Source organism: Vitis riparia, chromosome 16 (assembly GCF_004353265.1).
Source record: "Vitis riparia cultivar Riparia Gloire de Montpellier isolate 1030 chromosome 16, EGFV_Vit.rip_1.0, whole genome shotgun sequence".
Classification (NCBI taxonomy): Eukaryota; Viridiplantae; Streptophyta; class Magnoliopsida; order Vitales; family Vitaceae; genus Vitis; species Vitis riparia.
In genome coordinates, this window is record NC_048446.1 from 18,754,447 (window position 1) to 18,771,216 (window position 16,770).

At 35.1% G+C, this 16,770-nt stretch overlaps 4 protein-coding genes across 4 annotated transcripts; 2 read left to right on the plus strand and 2 right to left on the minus strand.

Annotated features, from left to right (window-relative positions):
• Positions 1-1,082: 1,082 nt before the first annotated feature.
• Positions 1,083-4,110, plus strand: LOC117933459 (probable polygalacturonase). The gene is made up of 6 exons (XM_034854828.1): positions 1,083-1,166; positions 1,305-1,601; positions 1,713-1,830; positions 1,922-2,096; positions 2,208-2,278; positions 3,342-4,110. The coding sequence occupies exons 1-6, from the start codon at positions 1,119-1,121 to the stop codon at positions 4,028-4,030; spliced, it is 1,398 nt and encodes a 465-aa protein (XP_034710719.1). The 5' UTR covers positions 1,083-1,118; the 3' UTR covers positions 4,031-4,110.
• Positions 4,111-4,292: 182 nt separating this feature from the next.
• On the plus strand, positions 4,293-5,936 carry LOC117933363 (probable polygalacturonase). Its single transcript, XM_034854725.1, has 5 exons — positions 4,293-4,325; positions 4,454-4,590; positions 4,810-4,880; positions 5,045-5,730; positions 5,838-5,936. The coding sequence occupies exons 1-5, from the start codon at positions 4,293-4,295 to the stop codon at positions 5,934-5,936; spliced, it is 1,026 nt and encodes a 341-aa protein (XP_034710616.1).
• On the minus strand, positions 5,743-8,180 carry LOC117933460 (probable serine/threonine-protein kinase At1g01540). Its single transcript, XM_034854829.1, has 7 exons — positions 7,586-8,180; positions 7,252-7,353; positions 7,034-7,156; positions 6,783-6,953; positions 6,572-6,701; positions 6,262-6,478; positions 5,743-6,161 (listed from the first exon to the last, which is right to left on the minus strand). Coding segments are annotated over exons 1-7 (1,251 nt in total). The 5' UTR covers positions 8,092-8,180; the 3' UTR covers positions 5,743-6,159.
• A 1,111-nt stretch (positions 8,181-9,291) lies between these two features.
• LOC117934258 (glutaminyl-peptide cyclotransferase) lies at positions 9,292-16,770 on the minus strand. Its single transcript, XM_034855929.1, has 11 exons — positions 16,490-16,770; positions 15,666-15,722; positions 14,427-14,462; positions 13,259-13,323; positions 12,352-12,415; positions 11,835-11,952; positions 11,440-11,537; positions 10,758-10,828; positions 10,603-10,630; positions 10,241-10,295; positions 9,292-9,724 (listed from the first exon to the last, which is right to left on the minus strand). Exons 1-11 carry the CDS (start codon positions 16,730-16,732, stop codon positions 9,612-9,614), a joined length of 948 nt encoding a protein of 315 aa, XP_034711820.1. The 5' UTR covers positions 16,733-16,770; the 3' UTR covers positions 9,292-9,611.

Genomic DNA, 16,770 nt, shown 5'->3' on the forward strand with positions numbered 1-16,770 from the left:
ATTTGACTTTCTTTTATATTATTCATAAGAAAATAAATTTATTTTAATAATTTTTTTCTTTCCTAAATATCTTTCAAGAACCAAACATAGTATTAATAAAACCAAATATGAAAAAATTATTTTTCTTAATATTGTTTTTTCTTTCTTTAATATTTTCCAAGAACCAATCGTTAGAAAATTCCTTTAATCCAAGCAAGAAAATATTAGAAAATTCTATTTTTTTTCATGATAAAAACATTTTAACATAAAAAATTATGCACAAAAAATCTATTTTTAAGGGTTTTTAACCCTGCTTTAAAGAGTAGCATTTGAATAGGTGAAAACCCCCCACAGTGGAAATAAAAAATTATTAGGTGTAAGATCTCTTAGCTACAATCAGATTAAAATATACAATTCAATGTCCTAACTATCATAAAGTTAGAACTTGAAATAAACTTTTATTTGTATTAACTACGAAGTAATTTTTTTTTTATCTAAATTAAAATAAAAGCCTTATCAAAATTAATATTTTTATATTAAATTATTTTAAAATCTTTTTATTTTTTTGTAAAATTGACCAATAGGTATGACTTAAAAAAAATCTTATGGGTTCTTAAAAGTGAACCTTTATATTTATTTAAAATTTTTTTAATTAAAAATAACATATTTCAAAATAAAAATTGAAATTTTATTATATAATATGAGAATTTATTGTAATTTATTGATGATTATTCATGATGTATATCTATTTGTTATTCCCCGCGGTGAACTTTGATAAAAATTCATTCGATTTTCTTCTTATAGTCTAATTTTTCTTATTCGTTTTCGTCTCCTTCCACTTTATTATTTTACAACAAATTTCAATTAATATTACTTTACCCAAGTCATTAACGTATTAATATTAGATTCCTAATATGTGAGGCTATTGATGGTAAAAAGGTAGGCAAGGAAAAGGACACATAACATTTTCACATGAAAATATTACTAGTTCGAGTTCACATTAATTAGATGCCTAATAACGTATGATTCCCACTGACTGGCTTTTACGAAGTTGTTCTCTCTCTCCCTCCCTCTATATATAGCTCTCTCTTGGCCAAGAAAATCCAATCCCAACTCCATAACTCCCTTCTGATATCACAATGGAGTTCAGCCTCTATCCCAGAAAATCTCATCTTTTTCGTTTTCATGTACATTCTTTTCTGTTTCTTTTCTTTTTTTTAATGGTTTTGTGACATGGGTTTTTTTATTTTTGCATTGTGGTTGATGGGTTTTGCTGATGAGGATTTGGTGTGATTTTTTTTTTTTTTTTTTTTTTTTTTGTGTAGGTTTTGGTGGTGGTGGGACTACTGATGAGTAGTGTGAGAGGGGGAAGAAGTGAGGAGTATCCGGCAATAAACTGCCGGAAACACAGTGCGGTGCTGACGGACTTCGGAGCAAAAGGGGATGGGAAAACGATGAACACCAAGGCCTTCAAATCCGCCATTGCAAATCTCAGTCAGGTTGCAGGTGATGGAGGCGCACAGCTGATTGTGCCTCCTGGGAAGTGGCTGACTGGGAGCTTTAATCTCACAAGCCATTTCACTCTTTTTGTCCACAAGGATGCTGTTATCCTTGGCGCTCAGGTTTGAATATCATTATTATTATTATTATTTTGAAAAATATTTTTATTTTCTAAAAATAATCTCTTTCATCATGATATGTAATGTAATATGGTTGAATGAAAAAACCAACAGGATGAAGCAGCATACCCCCTTATTGAAATATTGCCATCATATGGAGCAGGAAGAGATGGAGGTGGAAGGCATGCCAGTCTCATTTTTGGAACAAATCTCACTGATGTCGTAATCACAGGTAATAATAACACTTTTAGCCCATCACTTTTTTACACACATTTTCTATGGTCCATGGTCCATGGTCCATTTTTAATGGGGCTGTCCATCAGGTGGGAATGGCACCATCCATGGTCAGGGTCAATACTGGTGGGACAAGTTCCGAGCCGATAAATTGAAGGACACCAGACCCTACTTGATAGAGATCATGTACTCTGATCAGGTCCAGATTTCTAACCTTACTTTGATCGACTCTCCATCATGGAATGTTCATCCCACTTACAGCAGGTTTCCCCCTTTCTCTCTCTCTATTCATCATTTGGAATTTACATTTTGTCAGAGTCGTATTCATAGTCCCTTTTCTCATGTTTCTGGTGCTTGTTGAACTCCAATTTGCAGCAATGTGATAATTCAATGGCTCACAATCATTGCACCAGTGGGTTCTCCTAATACAGATGGAATAAACCCAGGTTTGCTGTTGCTTCCTCCCACAGGACTCTGGTTTTTGGATTAAAATCTTTGGATGGTTATCAAAATTGGTAAAGGGGTTTTAGGTGTTGGGTTTTTTTGATGAAAATCTTGTGGTAGTTACTGTTTGGTTGGTGAGAAACAAAAATTTCATGTGAAAAGTAGTCAAAATGTGCTGTGACCAGTTTCATGAGAACAAAATTTCTAAAGTTTTCTTCTATCAGGGGACAAAGTTTGATCCAATTGGCCAACATGACTTGAACATGACATGTTCGTTTGTTTTTGGGTTACACCATATTTCACCAATTTAATAATTAGCTCATATTTGGGTTCATGTTTTTAACCCGATTACTATCCATGTCGCGTTTAGATTGACCTATGTTGTAGTATGTGGCTCATTTTAAGTGAAAGACATATGGAGAAAAAAAAAAAAGGGCAAATGCCGGAGAAAAGCGGAGTAAAATGGAGCGGAGCGTCGACATTTGCCATTCAAGCTTGTATCTTTATTGTTGTGGGCGAACGATAGGTTAGAGGGTGTTCAGGGGTATTTTTGGGATTTCATTACCTGAGGATTAGTATAAATATCTTTTTATATAACCCTAATTATATACATAGTGAAAGTCTTCTTCCCTGTTCCCGTGGACATAGGCAATCTACCGAACCACGTTAAATCTGTGTGTTTTTCTTCTTTTCGTTTTCTTTAATTTTCACCATAAATCGTTGCACCTAATCAACAACCTATTTAGTTAAGTGTCTAAATTTTGAAACAATATGAAACACAAGCCACCAACATGAATTGTGACCCCTACCATCATGTCCTCTATGCATACTCGCATTCAAGATGACCTCTTTTACCTTGCATCACCTTCTGCTTGATCCATTTAAGTTTTGAGGGTAGGAAATGCTCCTCAATACACACTAATATGAAAGAACTTTCATATTTCTACGGGAAGGTGTTGTTTCACTAATGTCCACCATCAGTACTGATTACTTCTTCATACTTATCACAGCTTAATCATAAACCATCTCATTGTGTAAGTCCATTTTCCGCCTCATGTTCTTCAGATTCAAGCAAAAACATTCTAATTGAAGACTGCTACATAGTCTCCGGGGATGACTGCATTGCAGTAAAGAGTGGCTGGGACCAGTATGGGATTAAGTTTGGAATGCCAACTGAGGATCTAATCATCAGAAGGCTCACCTGCATATCCCCTGACAGTGCCGTCATTGCTCTGGGCAGCGAGATGTCGGGTGGGATCAAGAATGTCCGAGCTGAAGACATCACAGCCATAGATTCTGAGTCCGGTGTGAGGATCAAATCAGGTGTGGGAAGGGGAGGATATGTGAAAGATATCTATGCCAGAGGAATGACCATGAAGACCATGAGGTATGTCTTCTGGATGACAGGCGACTATGGACAACATCCAGACGATGGTTGGGATCCTAAAGCACTTCCTAAGATTGAAAATATCAATTACAGAGACATGGTGGCTGAGAATGTGACCTATTCTGCAAGACTAGACGGAATTTCGGGCGATCCCTTCACTGGAATTTGCATATCAAATGTGAAAATTGGACTGACTGAAATACCAAAGAAATTGCAATGGAACTGCACTAATGTTGAGGGAGTTTCAAGCCAAGTGACTCCTCCTTCATGTGATCTGCTGCACCCCTCTGAGAAGGTCTTCAATTGTCCGTTCCCAGAAGATAAGCTTCCCATTGAAGATGTTCAGATGAAGATTTGTTCAACCTAATGGTGGAACATACATTTCAATCATGTTGGATCACAGAAAAAAGATGAATAAAAGGAAAGATTTTGCAAATTTTATGTGAATCACCTACACCTTGCTTTGAGTTATTAAATGAATCGAATTTCCTGTCATTTTAAATTCTTGTCATTCGCATATCATCCAGATGAATTATAGTTTAAACATCAAAATAAAATGATCAATGAATATTAATTACTGCTAGATCTCTTGTGCAAGAAAATTCAATCTCTCCATCACTTCTGATGCAATGGGGTTCTGCCTAAATCCCAGAAAATCTCATGTAATTCTTCTATTCATGTCCTGTTCTTCCTTCTCATATGTCTCTATATTTCTTGAATTCGGACTTTTCTATTTTTGTTTTCAAGTTTCTGGGTTTTGTGCATAAAAGTTTTCTGTGAGTTTCTGCAGGTTTCGGAGATGGTTTCAGGCATTTTGGAAGTGGGATTATTGAGTATAAGAATAGGAGAATGCCAAACTGCAAGAACTATGGCGTCTGTGGAGTATCCAGCAATAAATTGCCGAAACCACAGTGCAGTGGTGACGGAGTTCAGAGCAGCTGGGGATGGAAAAACACCAAACACCTAGGCCTTTAAAACCAGCAATTGATCATCTCAGCAAGTTTGCAGATGTTGGTGGAGCTCACCTAATTGTGCCTCCTGGGAAATGGCTGACTGGGAGCTTCAATCTCACCAGCCATTTCGCTCTCTATATCCATAAGGATGCCATTATTCTTGTGGCAATGATTGAACTTGGAAAAACTGCAGGAATGTAATAATTCAGGGGCTGACAATCATTGCTCCAGTGACTGTCCCTAATACAGATGGAATAAACCCAGGTTTGTTTGCAATCACAAGTATCTGGATGGTTAGAGGATTCATGAGGGAAAGTGGGAAAGAAAATTTTCATGTGGAAAGGAGTTGGGAAAAAAATGATAATTTTTTTATCGTGATTATTGCGAAATGTAGTCTATTTCCATCATTTCATGTTCATGTTCTTCAGATTCATGCACAAACATCAGAGTTGAAGACTGCTACATAGTCTCAGGAGACGACTGCATTGCAGTAAAAAGTGCTTTAAATGAGAACGGTGTTCAATGTGGAATGCCAACAGAGGGCCTAATCATCAGAAGGCTTACCTGCATATCCCCTCACAGTGCAGTAATAGCTCTAGGCAGAGAGATGTCGGGCAGGATCATGAATGTCAGAGCTGAAGACATCACTGCCATTGATTCCAATTCGGGCGTCAGGATCAAAACAGGTCTAGAAAGGGGAGGTTATGTGAAAGACATCTATGTTAGGAGAATGACTATGAAAACGATGAGGTTTGCCTTTTGGATTATAGGCGATTACGGGCCACCTCCAGCTCCTGGTCATGAAGGTCCTGTTATTGAAGGGATCAATTACAGAGACATGGTGGCTGATAATGTCACCTACCCTGCACAACTTCATGGAATTTCAGGCGACCCTTTTACTGGATTTTGCATATCTAATGTCACTATTGGCTTGACTGAAGAATCAAGGGAACAGCAATGGGACTGTGATGAAGTTCAGGGTGTAACTCCCCAGCCATGTGATCTTCTGTCTCCCTCGAAGGAGATCTTGAATTGTCCTTTCCCCAAAGATCTGCTGCCCATTGAAGATGTTAAGTTGAAGATCTGTTCCTACTGTGAAACTACATCTGGAATGGTAGCTAGGACCATACATTAACCATGTTGGCTCACAAAGAAAAAGGTGAATAAAATGAAAGTTTTTGAATGCCTGCATGTCTGTCTCTCTGCTTCTTCATTGAACAGATTCAAAACATATGTCTAGGTAGACAAAGAACCCAGATCTCTGCTTCAGTTAATATTCCAGAAGCTGATTCACCTCCCTACTGTCTAGTTCTGGTTTAAGTTTAACTCAAAGAATGAGAGTCAGGAAAATCAACAAACATAACAATGAATTCCCTTTGTAATGAAAATGACTTATAGATTGACAATGGACAAAACTAACTTGACTTCTATATGAATTCCCTTTATAAGGCCCTCTTTCTACATCATCTGGCTTTGATTGCTGCTGTTTTCCTCATTCTCTTGGAGGTGATCAAGCCAAGAAGTCTCTGTTCTTATCTGATGTCTCTGTGTCATATGAACAAACAAGAGTATGATAAATTTGAAAGGTAGTGATACCTGATCAAATTTAGAAGCTATACTACTTAGAAAAACAAACCGTTCTTACAGCAATGAGCTATGAATAGCGGGTCTCGCGGCTCGAGCATGTGGATAACATCTCCCATTTTAGGCCTGCTTTTGGCATCTGGATCAACACAACAAAGAGCGATCAAAAGAACCCGTTTGAGTTCGATTGAATCAGGCATTTCAGGCAACTTAGGATCCACCACAAAGTCAAGTTTTCGGTCTGAAACCATGGACTTCACCCAGTCAACCAAACATACCTGAAACCAAGAATTCAGTTTACTTTTATGAAACAGGGGAACACAGATGAGAATGCAGCTCACACCAAGTATAAAAAATTTAAGATCAGCGACCTCTGATTGGGGTTGCCCGTAATCTAGAGGGGTTCTACCAGAGATTATCTCCATGATAAGAACTCCAAAGCTATAGACATCACTCTTATCCGTCAAAATTCCAGTTGAAGCATACTCTGGTGCTAAATAACTACAAATCAATGTGAATTCTGTTACCAAAACAGCAGAAAATTTGAGAGAATCCTTGCAAGAAAAATGAACAAAAAATCACCCTGGTGTGTCTGCAACATGAGTTGTAGCCTGACTCCCCTCATCACCAATTAGCATCTGGAAACCGAAATCGAATATTTTGGGATTCCATTGTTGATCAAGCAAAATGTTGCTGGACTTTAAGTCTCTATGAATAACATTCGGTTCTATATCTTCATGCAGGTATGCCAATCTGCAGAAATTTAACATCTTAGCATAAAATCCATGGAAAAATAGAAAAATAGGCTTGGGTTTAAGGATCTAGTAACACACCCTTTTGCCGTTCCCATGATAATTTTCATCCTAATACTCCATGTTAGTGGGCTAACTGACCCTGCATAAGCATGAAGCCATTGATGCAGATTCCCATTATCTGTATAATCATACACAAGCATCCTAGTAAACAGAAATAACAATGTTAAGGGTTTGAATATCTCGATTTTTTAATGCTAAGGAATCCGGTTTTCGGTATAGTTAATAAGAATTGTTACCTGTGATCTCCTTCAATGGAGTATCCAATCAACTTGACCAGGTTCTTGTGAGTAGCATGCCCAATTGTCTCTATTTCCACCATAAACTCCTCATGATTTTCACTGATGATCATCCATAAATTTCATAAATAAACTTGGAATCAATGTTAACAAGATAATCAAATTTTAATCTTATAGATTTCTATTCCAAAACCCATAAAAAAAAATGACGCTAAAAGTTGCTGAAATATGAACTAATCCTTTGATCTGAGGCTATTTTCATCACTTCCCTTCCTTTTTCCTTACTTTTTCCCGAGAACCAAACTGAATCTAAATGTAATCATCAACTGGGTACCTCTCAATCACCAAGTCTTTCACCGCGACTCGCCTGTTATCCAACAACATCCCGCGATAAACCACCCAGGAGTACCCGCTATCCATCACATTCTCATCAGAAAAACCATTGGTGATCACTTCAATTTCCTCGAGACTATACCACTTCCCCCACCCATGATCCAACGCCACACTCCTCACTCTGGATCCCACATCGGAATCATAACTCTCAAGATCAGTCGTCCCACTAGCATGACTGCACCATTGGCCGGAACCATTCACCTCAACCCCTGACAACAGCCTCCTATCCATTTCTGTAGTTGCACTACACCTCGAAAGGACAGGCTTTTCAATGCAGAAATGGGCTGCATGGGACTTTTTCCTTTTATGGCAAATAAAGCAAAGAGAATAGAAGAGAATGGAGAAAAGAATGAAGGAGAGTACTAGGCAAATGGCAATCAAGATCCATAGTTGGAGGTTGAAGAGGTTGGGGAGTTTGTGGAAGAGGAATGAGAGATCCAAGGACATGTTTGAAGGAAAAAAAAAAGATGGAAGTTCATGCAGATATGGAGACTGATGAGAAAGAGGATGGATTATGATTAGCAGATTTAATATGGAAAAACTACTTTGATAAGGATTGGGATTGGGATTGAGAACAAGATTGGGTGGTGTTTGTTTTTTTGGTAGAATAGAAAAAATTAAAATATTTAGTTTTTTATTAAGTTAAAAGTAATCCATTAACATTATCCAACATAACTAGAGTAAATCTATTGATAACAAGTTCATTTTAATTATCTTGGACGATGTCAACAAGTTACTTTTAATTATTCAGCCAAAAACAAATACCACTCTAAAAGCCTTTTGAATAGTTCCAAATCTTTTATGTCAACTTATTTACTTGTGATTTTATTTAATTATCAATTAAAATGATAAGCATTTTAAGGAGAAATATAGATATATGTAAGTTTTTTTTTTTTGTTGCCGGTACTATTAAAAGGTAAAAAAATAAAATAAAATATGCCTTGACATTTTCTTTTCCAATTAATGATTAAATATCGCCACTAAATTAAAAATCAAACAAAATTGTTATATCAAATTTTTGTTATATCAAATTTAGTGTCTGTTTGGTTTTTTTTTTTAAAAAGAAAAAAAAAATGGTATTTAAAATACAAAAACTCTTGAAGGATTGAGAATACAATGATTTTTTAAATGAATTTAAAATTAAGGTATTAAATTTTTCTAGTACTTTAAATTAAAAAAAATTAAAATAATTTTTAATGGTATAATATAAGTCCATACATTTTATTAGAATTTATACTTTTTATATAGAATTTTTTATTTAAAAAAACAAAAAACAAAAAACAAAAATGAACACTTGGTTATTGAATGTTGCAATCTAAATTTAGACCTCCTAAGGATATGATATAGTCCTCTTAAACAATTAGTAAGGAAATAAAAATAGAGATAAATCATAATATCATGTTATAAAGAAGAACTTGAATCGGGAAAAGTGTGATTTTATGCATTCATATGAAAAAACCGCATAATAGAAACTCAAATTTATAAAATACAAAATTCAAGCATCTATTTAAAAATAATTAGCATTTCATATACTTTTAAGTCAAAAGCGCTACATTGCATAAGAATAAACTTTTTATTCTCATTTTTAATAACTCAAACTGAAAGTTTCCAAACATGTCCTAAAGCTAATTTTTAAATTATAAAAAATGTGAATAATGTTAAAACTACCCTATATAATAGCCTATTTAAAGGATAGTGAGTACATTAGTTAAGATTTTAGCTAAAAAAAAGAGAGGGTCCGGTCTAATATATCATGGCTGTGATTAATTTCAACAACAATTTCCTTCTCATTGTACAGAACTACAGATATCCAAACAGGGTCTAATCGGCAGCCAAATAGGACACGATGCAGTTAAGACCCCTGAGAAATGGGCTAAGTGCCATGCTTCCTGGGCTCTGGACCCTGCACGAGGAAAAAAATCAGCTGGTTGTTTGTCATGTCCAGATCTTCTCCACATGTATGGATTTCATGTAAAGAATGGCATCCGAAGGCAAAGCTGCTCAATGACCCCATCTTGAAACCGTCTCTTCATTGGATTCACCTTGATTTCATAGAGCTTGGGCCACAATTTTCCTGTCACTGCAAACAACAGTTTATAATATGCAACAAGAACACCAAAACCAAACCGTGAAACATGGATAATGATGCCATTACATACAAGGTGGAAAATGGGAAATGGGAAATGGGAAATGGGAAATGGGAAATGGGAAATGAGTTTTGAGCAGGGTGCTAAATGATGAAACTTCAAACACGAAAAACCAGTGTTGTTTGAAGATGAAATAGCAACAGGGGAAAAAGGAATTTGGGAGAGGAATTATGAAATGGCATAAGGGGTTGTACTAGAATTATACAGAAGGAAGCTTTTGGAGTGGAGTTACCACTAGCATAAAAGGGTTTGAAAGTATACAAGATTGATAGTGTACCCTAATAAAAAATGAAAACATTTGATGAATAATTATCATTCCAAAGAGCATTGCCATTTTTCTTCCATAGCATGATCTTTTAGAAGTGTCCCACATGTTCACCATTAGAATAAAACAGGCTGCATATGATATAATGGTGATTATTGTTTAGAAGGAGTTGAATGGAGCTTACCAAAAAGGCGGTTTTTCTCACTATCCCATGCTATGCCATTCAAAACATCAATGTCCTGGAAGACAGTGAAATTCCTGTGTGAGTGAATAAGTGAAGGAGAAAGAAACAATGAATTCTTTAGTATCAGAGTGATTCTGTGGAGAGAGAGAGAGAGAGAAATGTGAAATGCAGCATCTTTTACATTTCTTTCTTTTCTCTCATTCTTCCAACAGAACCAATCATCAGTTTAATTCCTTCACAAGCCAAGGCATTTTTCTCTATTAGGTCTCAATGCTACAATTGTGCAAGGAAAATCAGTCTTAATTGCTTCACAAACTGCATTTACAAAAGGAAAAGCATTTTTCATAGGTTTCAATACTTACTCTTCTTCCAGCTGCTAACAATCCTTCCCTATTGAGGACAAAAAATGAAAAGTGAATTAACTGATTTAAGAAAAGTGAAAATAGCTTAACTGTCTCATAATTAATTTAACTATAAGCAACTTGTTACAAAGAAAAATTGAAACATAAAGAAAAACCTTAAATTGTTTAGGAGAATCCATCCACGCACAGTGCCATCTTCATGTGATATTCTGGCAATGCAGTCAGTCTACAAATTAACAATGCATTGACTTTAGAAGTGATCAAGGCTACAAAAGAACCTTTTTCAATGTAAGTTGTATCATCTAATGCAAAAATTCAAATAGTCAAAACATTAGTAACAAAAATATTTAAACCGGTAACAAGATAACACAAGATCTCTTGTAATCCCCTTTCTTATAAACAGGACACCTGTATCAATTAAGTGAGGCGCAGTCAGTATAAACAAACAGGATTAAAAACGTCGATATTGCATACAGAGAGGGGTTCCATTTTTTTAAAAGAAAGGTTAACCATGTCAAGGGTCTTCACAGAGTAAAGTTGGTGTAATTTTTTAGCCCTTTTCTTAGAAAAGAGAAAAGAAGAGCCAATGACCTTTCAAGGCCAATGACTTTTCGAGGTCCACAATCTCCTGTCATCAGAAGTAAAATTACAAGATGCAAAACAATATATACATATTTTCCCAAGGTTGATAATATGGGAAATAGCTTATGAAGTTGCTATTTCAGAAAATCAGAAATTTTTTATATGTTATGGTCCATCACAACTTCACCATCCACTACTGAGAGTACACCAAAAAATACGAAACCCATAAATATACTGCCAAAAGTTGGGAGAAACCTGCCAAACATTTGCCCAAATTTCGCCATCTACAAACTCTAGTTCATTGAGGTTGTGTACTTCATGACCTTTGTATTTGACAACATGTTCTCCTATGACTGCATTTGTAAATAAATAAATAAAAAATCATTTTAGATGCAATAAAAATGTAAAATGAAAAAAATAAAGCTAAATCAACATATCATGGTGGGAAAAAGACCCACTGAAGGCCCTGTACCATTTACCTGAATTAGCAAATGTACAATGTCTGTGATAACAGACATCACAAGTAATTTAAGAAATCTAACCAAAGCCCCCTCCATCCCAAAAGGAAAGAGAGAAAATTGTAGCCTCTACCTCAAAAATAAATTGTTAGAAAAAAGTACTGGAACTGAAAGAATTTGTATAAAAAAGACCTTTCATTGATTGAGGATCAATCTGATACAGTGTCGAAGTTCCATCACTTCCAAACAAAACTTCCCCATTAGTTGCCAGTCCCCAACCATCCCGCATATGATTAGTAAATGTCTCAAACTGCACTGAGAATAAAAGCATGAATGTCATAACAGATCTTGGCAAGCAACTAATTGGACTCTTCACAAAGAATGCATCTTATTCCAAAAGAGCACACCAAGAAGAAACAAAATGTAAGCTATCAAAAGTGTGGCAAGAACACATCAATCATATCATAATGTCCACGATATTTTGAGGAATAAGCATCAATGCTGAGACAATAAAACATCAGATATGATAATGGAGTTCTTTTTGGACAAAAAAAATCTACAATATTGGAATAAGTAGAAGTCAGTTGTTGCTCTTTTTATGTTCCATAGTCCCTCTTAATTTAAATCATGAAAGAAACACACTGAGAAGTGACAACCATAACAAAAATAAATAAGTAGATTGTACAAGTAAATCAGATGAAGCACAAACTTTGCTTAAATCATTTCGGTCGTAAATGAAACCAGTTTTCTTCAACCAAGTTACTTGGAACAACCTACAAAAGACACACAAGATTAGTATATTGGAATCAACAGTGAATTTGGATTTTCATTCCACTACATATTAGCACCATTATGAAGCCAAACAAACAAAATACCATGCACAAGAATAAGGAACTGGCTCAATCTTACTGGAGGGAAAGCATAAACATTAAGTGTTAGTAGTTTAACACATACAAAAATTTATCCTGTTTCAAATATTTAATAGATTCACATTTAACACCTTTTAATGTTTTACATATGCACATTTCTAGCAATTATCACCTTGTCTCACTGAACCAGGTGCCTCAAACAATATGGGGTCCCAAATTCCCAATGGCTCAAGGGGCTATTATTGCCTTTTACATCTCCCATGATAATACTTTCTGTCATCACATGAACTAAGAATGGCTACAAAAGCAAATTGTCCAAGTGCCAAACCAATTAGAATCAACCACATCAAAAGATAGGGAACAAGCAAACTATAATATAAACACAAATTTCTTATCCAACGGTTCCAACAATATAACCTAAATAAAATTTACTAAATTAGATATATAACACATTAAAGAGATGCTACTCCAGATGATTGCCATGACAATACAAGAAAAGTTAATAAAGAGTATATTGCTGAACACTTATATACCAACTAATTCTTTGAGAATGGAAATTGATCAGGATAATCTTGCAGCTCGAACCACAACCCCCCACACCAAATAACAGACAAAAACAAAAACTAACAAAGTGCCAATCCCGAAAGAAGCAAAGTTAACTGTCTCATAATTACAGTTTTATCTCTCAGTTTGCTAAATCAGCAAGAGAACCCAACTGTAACTAGTCCGAGTTTTTTTTTCACAAACCTTTCACCAAGAAGAGTTAAACCCTCTCCAAAATAAGAATCATCCATTTTCTGAAGAGCCTCAACCTGTACATACAGAATGAAAGAAACTTTTAGATTAAAACAGCTGGGTAACAGAATATATTACATCTCAAGCAATTCTCACAGTGACTAAAAACATCACAAAATTATCAATGAAAAGCTTTCGGCTGGAAAAATATTTTCACCATAGAATCAATAGAAATTTCCTTTAAAAAGTTCGAATAATTTAGACTTGTATGTATACTATCAAAGGTAACTCACAACCTTACTTTCCAGGATAAAAATATTTTATTAATCCTATCGCTGACAAGTCTACTTAAAAAGCATAACCGCCCATTGAAACTAAACACTTGAAGCATTAGATGCAGGAAAAATCATTGCTTAGGAGATAACTTAGGTCCTGATGGCAGGCATCAAATCAAATAAGTGCATATATACCAAGTTATTCAGTGCTAATAGTGGAAATGGGCATCATTTTGAAATTGAATTTTTTTAGATACAAATTTCCACAGAAATACCTTGTGGAAGTTTTTCATGCTAAGATAACAAATAGAAATGGAGGTTTACTTGAGCGAGATACAAATCAGGCACCATTATAAAATTGGAAAGTGAAAAGAAAACGATGCTACAATGAATGCAGATACACTAGCTCAGAAAATTTTTTGTCCCATGCAATTATGGAAGAAAGGCTACAGATAGGCAAGAAATATAGAGCATAAGAATCACCCCTAGGGTACACAATATGGAGTAAATAAAGTGGAGGCAAAATTTGTGGGAATTGATATTTCCAGCAAGCACCAGCAAACTGAGCATTGAGAACCTACATATCAAGTGCAATATAGCATCCTATTAGGCTACAAACAACAATTTTGCTCTATAATTTTGTGTTTTTTGTTCTAAATTTGATAAGTAATCAATCGGGTTAAACTATACACATAATCAAGATTCATGATAACAAATTCAATGTCATTTTTATTACCAAATCAAACCTAAACGAAACAAAATTTATTCCTTCAACATTACATCATCAATACATTTAAGCAAACAAACAATTTTGTTCACAAATACAGATATTTTTATGGACTGTAGGTCAATATAAAAGAAATTTTTATGACATGCAAAGAACCATGAAAGAGGTTGATCTCTACCTTCCCAGTATGAAGAGCCACTTTCCGAACCGATGACTGAAATGATAAGTATAAGAAGGGGTAAGGAAAGAAACAAATCAAATGTCAAATACTTAGGTATCAAGCTGCAGAACTGTGAAAAATCAGCTAAGCATAACCCGAAGTCTACAGCATAGAAAAATTGCAGAACTGTGAAATCAACAGTAAAATCAGGCTGCAGAACTGCAAACATGAAGTCTACAGCATAGAAAAATGAAGATATTACAGATATAGCTGCTATAAATTACATATAAACAAAATGAGAAGACAAAAAGCATTAACTTCTAGTTTCAAGTAAGGCTATTAAACCAAGATAAAGGCTTCATCTTTCACTCATAATTCATGTTGCAGCTTCTAGGGCTTGGTCTACTTCATTATAGAATAGAGCTTCTACAACCAAATTCCAGGTAAAGTAAAATTTTCTTGTGATTATTAAGAATACAAAATTTTAAGAAAAGGAAGACGCCTTATGAGAGAGTGAAGAGAAGAAAACTGACTTCCCAAATTTTTGGGTAAATTACATTACATACAAATGAAAATTGTCCATTTCAGATCCTGACTAGATTTTGTTGTTCTTGTATGATTTGTGATATTCCTACTGGCCCCTAACTACAGGCCTTTAGAGCTGCATTATTGTTCAAAAGGACATGACAAACAAATTAAATAAAATAACTCTTCTTTATATTCAGGACACCTATATGCATAATGAAAATGTAATCCTAATTTTGAGCACCTCTCGCTTTAGAGGATCTAGACCTATTTGGAATCCAATGGAAAAAAAAATACTAGTGGAGTGTATATAGGTGGTTTTAACGATTCTAATCATTTGAGATCTGAGTAAAGAAATGCAGCAATAACTTGCCTATGAAAAGGGAAAATGAAAAAGATGCAGCAATAACCACCTAGAACCTTGTGTCACAACTTATTATGGGGCTAACAACATATAGAATATCCAGTCATTGTGGAAAAAGCATAAGCCTTTAAGCCTATAAAAAAATGTCAAAATGCCGTGCAAGTTGACATATTGCAATTGTTACATCACAAGTTATTCAAAACAAATGACTGGGCTTCATATTCCACAAAGAAATAACGGCAAAGTTCTAAATGTTTTTCAGACAAAAAGAATGTAGACAACAATATTTGGGAACCAAAACCCCACTGTGTATCATAACTAAAAGGGAGAAAGTAAAAGGTAATAAACATGTCAGAAAACAAACTCACCCTTTGATATAGACCAGTTGATTCGAACAAGGTTTCATTCCCTCCATAAACAAGCCCCTGAAAGCAAACAAGCATTGAATGAACACCAACTAAACAAAGCATGTAATGCAATTTGAATTCCATTCAGGGGAAAAAAAAAAACCAGATCAATTATTCTAAGTGATTTCCAGTATTTAGAATGCTAGTCAGACATAGATTTTTTATTTTTTTCTGGGTCTCGGTCATAAGCTACATTGCACAGTTACTACTGAACTATCACTGAGATGAAATGAAGCACAAACACAAACATCTTAACATAGAATTTTGCATTGGTTTTTCCCTTCTCCGCAATCAAAATAAAGAAGTTTCTCGTCTCTCTTCTAAACCATGTTCCAACATTCAAAAATCCAAATAAATTCCAGTCTCCTACATGCTTACTTCGACTGAATTGTACCATTAACCGGACTGAATTCCAATCCCCAGACCAAAAAATCAAGGAATAAGCTAGATCCTTCATACCATATACAAATTGCAAAATCCACCTCATCAACGTTTCAAGATTAAATTTCAACATCCCATAACCATCCCACAAAACCCAGATAATTAAACAAAAAATAACCTAAATTACTCATGCTACATACAAACTGCAAATTCTAATCCATAATATCATCATTTCAAGATTAGTTTTCAACAACCCAGAATTCAAAATTTTTTTGATTAAATAGAGAAAGAACAAATCATATCCGTACTTGATTGCAACAGTTACAGAAGACCCAGATAGTCAAATCAGCAAAGAACCCACAAAAACCCGAGAAGTGGACACAGAAATCAACAAAAGGGTTTACCTGAGTAAACGCATATGGGTCGTGATGAAACTCTTGGACGACTTCAACAGAGTAGATTTGAGTTGAATCGAAGCTGTTAAGAGCCTTTGATGGTAAGCTCAAAAAGATGATTACAATTGAGGCCAAGAAAAGAGAAATAAAAATAGAGATTTTAGTGCAGTTGAGAGGAGAAGACTTCGAAGCCATGGGAGGGTAGGGTTTGAGATCGGATTTCTTCTTCTTCTTCAGTGACCTACCCGCCATCAACTGCCAATTCCAAATGGCATGCGGACTGAAGAAAA